The 9,303-nt window shown below is 37.6% G+C and overlaps 1 protein-coding gene across 2 annotated transcripts; it reads left to right on the forward strand.

The window, feature by feature from the left end:
* The first annotated feature begins 702 nt into the window (after positions 1 to 702).
* On the forward strand, positions 703 to 9,059 carry acsl4b (acyl-CoA synthetase long chain family member 4b). Of its 2 annotated transcripts, none has more exons than XM_077241155.1 (15): positions 703 to 1,015; positions 2,862 to 3,095; positions 3,202 to 3,379; positions 3,768 to 3,877; positions 3,965 to 4,103; positions 4,196 to 4,346; positions 4,961 to 5,084; positions 5,293 to 5,364; positions 5,456 to 5,595; positions 6,213 to 6,382; positions 6,488 to 6,562; positions 6,650 to 6,844; positions 6,940 to 7,054; positions 7,175 to 7,332; positions 7,967 to 9,059. In XM_077241155.1, exons 2-15 carry the CDS (start codon positions 2,865 to 2,867, stop codon positions 8,122 to 8,124), a joined length of 2,016 nt encoding a protein of 671 aa, XP_077097270.1. In that variant the 5' UTR covers positions 703 to 1,015; positions 2,862 to 2,864; the 3' UTR covers positions 8,125 to 9,059. The 2 variants fall into 2 exon arrangements, with proteins under 2 accessions (XP_077097270.1, XP_077097271.1); XM_077241156.1 differs by having other exon boundaries at positions 874 to 1,011.
* Positions 9,060 to 9,303: the final 244 nt, after the last annotated feature.

Consider the following 9,303-nt stretch of genomic DNA (forward strand, 5'->3'; position numbering starts at 1 on the left):
GTGTTCTTTCACAAGGGCGTTCTATTCTTTTCCCGTCTGTAATTCGAGCTATCATTTTCAGCATGTTATTCTCTCCATTCAATTCAGTTTTATTTATTTAGGACTTTTAACAATGGTAAATGTCTCAAAGGAGTTGTACAAAGTAGCATGCCTAACCACCCTCTTCCCAAGTGAGCAAATGGCAACAGTTTCATAGAAAAACTGAGAAACCAATGTTGAAAGAGGAAACCCATCCTCTTCTGTTTGGTCTTAATAATTCTTTGAAAGATTGTACACAGAATCAGAACTTTACTTCTTTATGGACGGTTTGTCTAATATTAGTAGCCCCAACTGTTTCCTTGGAAAGAAAACCAGCCCTGAAGGATGCGTTTAGATGTCCTGATAGCACACAAACGGTAAGTAACCGAGTTAAAAGTATAGGATGGTTGGTTGTGGGCATGGTGAGGACAACGTTAGAAGCCCACAAGCATCAGTCACTTGTGTATTTATGTGGTCAAAGTTAATGAACCACTACACTTGAGGCAAATGTACAGGTCAGACCTGTTCTGAGTTGGCAGCTGTGTGAACCATGACCAAAAGACCAAAGTTTTTTCTCTCGCAACAGTAAATGTGCATCAGCTGAGTGGGTGTCTGAGTAATAGAACTATGTGTTCTTCAAAGTTTGAGTAAGCTCTTAGCTCTGACGTGTATGATTGTGTAAGTGAGCTAAAGGAAAAACTGTTTGTCAAGACTATGTGTGTAAAGGAAACACCTCCTGATATTCCCTCAAATGTAACCTCAGAACTTCCTCATCAGATCTGTCTTCTGATTGGCTGGGACCGGCGGGTGGGCTCAAAATTAGGTTTACTGGAACTTTACAAAAGGCATCCAATCACAGCCAAGAGAGCCAGAGACGGACAGAGAGAGAGAGAGAGAGAGGAAAGAAAAGGGAAGGGAAGCCCAAACCTCCTGTTGCAGTTAGCCGTCTGTCTGAAGAAGTAAAAGAAGAACTGCTTTGCACAGTGTTTATTTGTAGGTAAGATTTCAGCTTCCTGTACAATTCTTTTGCCTTGGGTTTCATGTTTGTCTGAATGAAGATGGCTTTCTTTTTCAGTTGTTTACAGTAATATTATACTGTTTATCTACAGTGTTGATGTTATTGAAGTTTTTAAGTGGAGAGCAGACATACACTCATGTAAGATATTAATGTAGATAAAACATTTTCTGTATATAACAATTTATCGTTCAGAAACATTCATGTAAAAGACAGGTTATACTTTTTGTTTGATGGTAAATTCAATTTAAAAAAATTCTGATTGGACTAAATTGTCTTAGTATATTAATCCCTTGTCCCTTTTAAACCTTAACGTTTTTTGTTGATTGGTTCAAAAGTAACAATGTATTATATATTTTACTTTTGATTAATAAAGACTAGCTCCCTGCACAATTGGTTTTGAATGTTATAATCATGTAATTCCTCTAGTATTACAGAAACTGTTTTTATAAAGTTTTAGCTTAAAGTCATTAATGTGATAATGGCAAAATTACATCATTATAGCAGTATTTAAAAAATATATAAATAAAAATTGGGTGTTGTAATTATTTATGTGTAAGCTAACATTAACTAAAAATGAACATTATTAATGAAGTGCATTCATTAATCTTTGTCAATGTTGAAAAATACAATTGTTCATTATGCGTGTTAGTTCAATCAAAACATTATTTAAAGTGCCTCTTTTATATTTTGTTATAAATAAAAAATAAACTATAATAAATAATAGAAAACTCAAAACTATTTTTTCAGGATTCTTTGATAAAAAGAAAACTCAAAAGAACAGCATTTATTTTAAATATACTTTTATAACAATGTTCTTTACTTTCCCTTTTCATCAATTGAATGCATACTTTTAAGCAACTGAATATAAGTATTTATTTCCTCAAACAAAAAAATCTTGACTCAACCCAAACTTTGGCTTCACGAACAGACCAAACCAAACCACCACTGAACCAAAAAAATTATTCTCTGATTCAGAGGGCTGTATCTGCTATATCATGCAAGATAAAGGTGATATCACCGTACAGGATGTGCGTCTAAAAGTTAATTCAGTCTTCTTGGACAGTTTTTCCAGATGTTTAAGTGGGTCATCTGACTTCCTGAACACGCTGCTCGAATCCCTCCAAACTGTGATGTCATCAGTTTGGAAACGGTGGCATTCCTGGATAGTGTTGTTTTAACTCATGCTGGTGGAGCATGTGTGTTTGTGCATGTTGATCGGTTCCTTTGCAAGCAGCAGATCTTCAATATAACATTCAAGTGAAGCTTCTAAAACTGGTTTTGGTGGTTTATTTAGTTTTAGCATTAGTTCAACTCTGAAAGCAAGATTGAACTGGTCTATTAATGCAGTCTTTTTAACATAAGACTTTAAAAAAGCCTCAATAATTGTGCCAAGAAACAGCCTACACAACCATTTCACTTTGATCGGATGTCTTTGTGTGTGTGGGTGCGTGTGAGTGTTGCACAGGATAAACATTTAGTTTGTTTATAGCTGTAGTCAGCCACAACCACGGATGTTTCATGATGTTTCCTCAGGGTTGCTTGAACGTTAGTGGTAGGTTTGTTGTGAAGCAGTTCCTAAATCAGCCATTCATTCACTCGAACATTTATTTATATCATACTTACTCTTCCTCTTTTCCCCTTATTGTTCATGTCTGGATGCCGAAATGTTTTTCTGTGTCTTTTTAATCTCTCAGAGGGGTTTCTGGTCTAATTCGGGGTGTAGGATACATAGAGATGATTAACGTTTCTTATCATGTGGTGTTTGTTACTATTTTTAAGTTGATGTTCATATGGAAATCTGTTGGTCTGTGTATGTTGTGTGTAGGTCATGTTGCCTCAGTGTGAGAGAGCGCGGAGTATAACTGGACGTCCAGACGGGCCGTATCGGGCGGTAGAAAGTGCAGATGCTCTCGCTACTCAGGACTTTGAGGGCGTAGACACGCTGGACAAACTTTTTGCTCATGCTGTGAAGAGATTCAGTCAGGAACCCTGTCTGGGCACCAGAGAAGTCCTTGGTGAAGAAGAAGAAAAACAACCCAATGGGAAGATATTTAAAAAGGTAAATTCATCCAATGATTCAGTTAATTCTCTTTCAGTATCAGCTGATCACGGTCAAGATGTTAAGGACAGTTGATAAAGAAACGTATTCGTGATTCTGTTTGTAGGTGGTCCTAGGAGACTACAGCTGGATGACCTATGAAGCGGTCAGCCAAGCAGTGGAATCTTTTGGCAGTGGTCTGGCAGCTTTGGGTCAACGGCCAAAAAATACCATTGCCATCTTCTGTGAGACACGGGCAGAATGGATGATCACAGCGCAGGCCTGCTTCAGACGCAACTACCCATGTAATACAATCACAACACTTTTTTTATGAAAGGTTTCGTCATACTTTTTTTGTCCTCAGAAGAAGTTTTAGTTTATGTAACTTCTGATCCATGAATTTGATTGACTTTTGCCTTTTCACTGTTTTTATCACTGCACCATTTAAGCTTGTTCCAGACAAATTGTCAGTCTGCATGCAGAATGCTTTTTTTCTTAACTAGCCGCTACGGCCATTTTTAACTCAAATATACAAGGCTACAATCAGCTGCTTCCAGTTATTTCTGTACAAAACCAGCTTGTTATGCTGCTTGATGTCGCAAACTGGTATTTGTATGTTAATATATTTATACTGCAGCAACCCTGGCAAAATAGCCTGTAAAATAATAACTGTGTGTGCTTGTTTGTGTGCAGTGGTTACGCTGTATGCAACTCTGGGTGAAGATGCTGTAGCTTATGGGCTGAATCAGTGTGGAGCCACACATCTCATCACCAGCACAGAACTGTTGCAGAGCAAACTGAAGGTACACAAACTCCCTGACATGCATGCATATCTGTGCCTATCTTTGTGGTCTGACTAACTTTATATTTTTTCTTTCTCTCTATTTCAGAACGTTTTGACCGTACTCTCAGGTTTGCAGCATGTTATCTATACTGGCAGTGGCGAAGTATGTCAGGCTGATTACCCACAGTCTCTCACCCTTCACAGTGTGCATGAAGTAATGAAGCTTGGGGCAAAGCCAGAGAACTGTGAGCAACATGCAACACAATTACTTATGCAACCAAACTGTACTGTTTAACAAAGCTGATACACTCACTCTCTCTTTTTGTCAATCTCTTAGTAAGTGAAGAGTATGAGAGGCCGACTGCATCTGATCTCGCAGTGGTTATGTATACAAGTGGGTCTACAGGGCTGCCTAAAGGGGTGAAGATGCAACACAGTAATCTAATTGCAGGAATGGCGGGTCAGTGCCAGCGGATCCCGGGCCTAGGGTGAGAAACAGTAACACTAGTTTGCATGTTTTTCCATATATACAGACAGACAAATTACTTCCAGGTTAAATCACTTAAGTCACGCCTGGTTATGACATAATGCATCAGTAGGGTAAAACTGAATCAGAGTGTGTGATGGAGTAAATACAGAGATGAACGAGAAGTGTGGGTGTAAAATTGTGCTAACAAATCATAGCATCTGATGATTAAAAGCATGTAAAAATTAGTATAAATTAGTGTCTTTCTAATATTTCAAGCTCACTATCAACATAAATCTTTATTTGTGTCAGTGTTCTTTTAGTATTATTAATATACTATTGTAGTGTTTATTAATATTTCGAATTAGCTTTTATTTTCTTTATTTTCATTTCAAGCTTTAGTAAATGTTTAGTGTCATTTTTATTATTTTTTTAATATTTCACTTTAGCTGTGACATTTTATTTTTTAGTAAGTTTAGTATTTCAATTTAAACTTATGTCAGTTAGTTGTTGTTTTTTTCATTTATATATTTACTATTTATTTTATTTCAGATTTATTCTAATAAAAAATATATATATATTTTTAGTACTTTTAGTTTTAGTTAACAATAATCACATTGCTGTTTATATATACAGATCACAGGACTCATATATAGCTTATCTCCCATTGGCTCATGTGCTGGAGCTGACAGCAGAAATATCCTGTTTGTCATATGGCTGCAGGGTCGGATACTCTTCCCCACACACACTCACGGACCAGGTAACACTAACACTAACACACACACCCACACCCACACACACACCCACACCCACACCCACACCCACACCCACACACACACACACACACACACACACACACACACACACACACACACACACACACACACACACACACACACACACACACACACACACACACACTATTATACCATCATCTCTGAGTTTGACCTGTGCTCTTGTCTGTGCAGTCCAGTAAAATAAAGAGCGGCGATAAGGGAGATTGCTCTGTGCTCAAACCCACCCTGATAGCAGCAGTACCGGTGAGCTTTTCAAATTTTACTTTTCTTTAGGTGTTTTATTTATGTTCCCTTTTCTTTACTCAATATTGTGTGTATGTGTGTGTGTGTGTAGGAGATCATGGATCGTATCTGCAGGAATGTTAATGGGAAGTTGAGAGAGATGTCAGTGGTTAGAAGGACTCTGTTTAAAGTAGGATACAACTATAAACTGCGGCAGGTGTCACAAGGAGCTGATTCTCCGGTGTGTAACATGTGAGTTAATCTATCTATCTATCTATCTATCTATCTATCTATCTATCTATCTATCTATCTATCTATCTATCTATCTATCTATCTATCTATCTGTCTATCTGTCTATCTGTCTATCTGTCTGTCTGTCTGTCTGTCTGTCGTATCAATTTTTTCCTAAACGAAATGGCTACTAATGGCTTCCCAAAAACATGTTAACGGGTGAAAAAAACAAAACAAAAAAAAACATCATGAATATCATTGCTTAAGTGTCTGGAGGTTTCAATATAAAAAATGGCTGTCCAAATTGATTAAACAAAGTAAAATATTCTGACAAATTGAAAAAAAAAATGTTTTAACTCTGTTGCACTTTATTTTACAGTCATGTTCCATGCATGCATATACTATGTACTTATTATAGTAATTATAATACCTGTGTAATAATAACTAGGTTATAACCCTGAACCTACCCTAAACCTAACCTTAACCCATGCAGTTACCTTATATTGCCCACTATTTTAAGTACACTGTAAGTAAATGTACTGTAAAATAAAGTGCAACCAAAAACTCTCTCTCTCTCTCTCTCTCTCTCTCTCTCTCTCTCTCTCTCTCTCTCTCTTTTATGATATTGTGTATGTTAGGTTGATCTTCAAGCATGTGAATTTGCTGCTGGGTGGGTGTGTACGCCGGATGTTGTGCGGAGGGGCTCCACTGTCTGCTTCCACACAGAGATTTATGAACGTGTGTTTCTGCCCCATCGCTGTGGGTTATGGCCTTACAGAGACCTGTGGAGCAGGAACTATCACAGAATGTAAGTGCTCACACACTCATTCAACTTGTGACGTTTATCCTGCACGTTAAAATGACTAGATTCCTGAGCTGACGTGTTCAGTCTTGTGTGTTTGTATGTTTGTAGTTTCTGATTACAGTACAGGACGAGTTGGAGCTCCTCTCATTTGCTGTGAAATAAAACTGCGAGACTGGCCTGAGGGTAAGAAAAACACACGCACGCACACACACACCAACTGCAATTGAGGGTTCATTTTACATTCCTAACCTCTCTCTCTTTCATCATTAGGTGGATACACCAGTCAGGATAAGCCGCACCCACGAGGGGAGATTTTGTTTGGTGGACCGAATGTTGCCATGGGATACTATGGGAGTGAGGGGGAGGGAGAAAATGACAACTTTTGGCTAGACGAGTCGGGGCAGCGCTGGTTTTGTACCGGAGATGTCGGGGAAGTTCATCCAGACGGTTGTCTCCAGATTGTGGGTGAGTATCATCTTACAGAGAAGAGTTACATCAGAGAAGTCTGCTGTTGAGTTACGTAAACCATAGCACGCCAATCCTCCACTTCCTGTTCTCAGATCGTAAGAAGGACCTGGTAAAGCTGCAGGCAGGTGAATATGTGTCTCTGGGGAAGGTAGAAGCCGCCCTGAAAAACAGCCCCCTCATTGAGAACATCTGCGTCTATGCCAGCAGGTACACCAGAACCTTACATCCCAGTTGATCGCAAAACAATCACACACAGCACAATATTCCCTAACTATAGATTAACCTGGATAAACACTACATTTACATGTGCGATTCATTTCCGATTAGTGACCAGAACTACTTGATCAGCTTTGTGGTGCCCAATCAGAAGCAACTGACTGAGCTGGCAAATAAGAGTGGGATAGAGGGTGAGTGGGAGGAGCTTTGTAACCACACCATGATGGAGGAGGAAGTGCTTAAAGTCATCAAAGAGATTGCAGTAAAAAGTAAGCACATTTTTACAAGCCTTTTAATTGAGTTTGTTTGTTTGTTTTAGGTATTTTGTAGAGATCTCCAGTTGTTTGTGTATTTAGAATTGAAAAGTGTATTGTTTCAGTGTTTTTTTCCCCACCTATCCCAACTTAGTTAGCATGAAACAGAAGCTGGAAGTCCTTTCTTCCCTATTGTGATTTATGTCTGAGTAAAACGGCTTCTCGAACAAAATAAAATTTAGGGCAGGACTAGAATTTGTCCTTTGGGAATTGATTGGATTGTGGTTTGCTATTGCTGTGATCTCATGTGATCGACAGGTTGTCCCGCCCTCATACCACTAAACACATCATCAGAGAAGAGAAGAGATGTCGTTGCAAGAGGGAGGGGAAGTTATTTTGATTAAAGAGAGGGCACATGAATGCAATATTCAATAAAATTAAAAATGGTCAATTTTGATTTCAAAGTGACTTTAATATGCAGACTGAGTTGGGGGTGGCACTGAAATTACACATCTTTAAACAGTGTTTGTTGTAAATTACTGAGATTTGTGTGTTTGATACTATGAGAAACGACAAAGCCGTTTATGTTTGTGTGTGTGTCACTGTGTCTGTGTATAAACTGTATAAACTTGTGTGTGTGGTACTATAGATAAACTGGAAAGGTTTGAGGTTCCACAGAAGATCCGTTTAAGTTCTGAGGTTTGGACTCCAGAAACAGGGCTGGTGACGGACGCCTTCAAACTAAAGAGAAAAGAACTGAAAAATCATTATATAAAGGACATTGAGAGGTTATATGGGACTAAATGATGCACATGTAACATTCCTCTAGTCTAGGCTGATTTCCAATTGTCATTCTACGCTTCCTAGTTTACTACCCCCCAAAGTATACAGATGTATATCTTGTGTATTGTATTGTCGTCCAGTCTTGCTCCATATAGTAAGCTATGTTACATATTCTTATAGATGTTTAAAAATTCTGCCACCTTTACTTGAAAGTGTTCTTGGGATGTAAGTGGTAAATGTCACATTTCTAGTTGCTCAGTGTGATATTGTTTAGAGTCAGTTGAACAAAAGCTGATAAAGTGTTGTTCAGTGTGATTCACTTATTTCTGATGGTTAAGATTAACTGTCACTCAAGACCTGTAGAAATACAACTGGGAATTGTGTAAACTACCAATATAATGTGGGATGAGTTTATGTTTACATATGTATGGGAAATATGTTTTTGTTTAATCTGTATACTATTGATATAAAAAAGAAACATTTTCATGATGTTTTTACATTTAATCTCTAGTTGTTCCGATGCACGTGGTATGTGGTGCCATGCCCATGAACCCAATGTCATTGTGTAATGTGTGTTAGAGATAAAACTGGGAAGTCATATTTTTCGCGTTGAGCTATACTGTATATTATATTGTATTTTTTAATTGAAATTCTATTGTATTTTTTTATTTTGAAAACTATATCGCCATTCCACAGTATGAACTTTTTCACCATTCATTTATTTGCCTAAACAAAGCAAACATCCTTATTGGTTTTCTGTTTGCTTCGTGTGTGCTTGTTTAGTTTTTTGATAAATGTAAAAACGTTTATTTGTATATATGCCTTATACTTGTGAATTTTGTAAAAAAAAAAAAAAAAAATAGGCCTAAATAAAAAATATATATTCCTGACTGCTATGTTCTGATATAACTCAGTTTTTAATAAACACAGATCCTTTCCATCTGGTCTGTCCACCATCACTCCACAGACTTTGGATTCTCTTTTCATTCTCTAGCTTGATTTGCACATTCATCTGTGTCAAAATAAAATGTACTACTTGTTTATCCCCCTTATTTTATCAAAATTTGGCCCAGAATTTCTGATTATTTCTTTCGTCATTTGTCTGTTAAAACTTCTCTATACCAATTGTTGTTCCTGAATTCATCTTACCATGGAAATCGGTCTTTGTCATCTGGAGAATTGGACGTTTAACCCTTTTCTTTT

Source organism: Siphateles boraxobius, unplaced genomic scaffold (genome assembly GCF_051911475.1).
Source record: "Siphateles boraxobius isolate OS27281-9 unplaced genomic scaffold, OSU_SipBor_1 24, whole genome shotgun sequence".
NCBI classification, from domain to species: Eukaryota; Metazoa; Chordata; class Actinopteri; order Cypriniformes; family Leuciscidae; genus Siphateles; species Siphateles boraxobius.

What these genes read in the sequence shown, in the direction of transcription:
- acsl4b (XM_077241155.1), top strand. Translation starts at nt 2,865, where the DNA reads ATGTTGCCTCAGTGTGAGAGAGCGCGGAGTATAACTGGACGTCCAGAC. An exon ending in AGCAGGAACTATCACAGAAT is followed by an intron (nt 6,383 to 6,487) that starts GTAAGTGCTCAC and finishes GTATGTTTGTAG; the next exon opens with TTTCTGATTACAGTACAGGA. An exon ending in ATCTGCGTCTATGCCAGCAG is followed by an intron (nt 7,055 to 7,174) that starts GTACACCAGAAC and finishes ATTTCCGATTAG; the next exon opens with TGACCAGAACTACTTGATCA.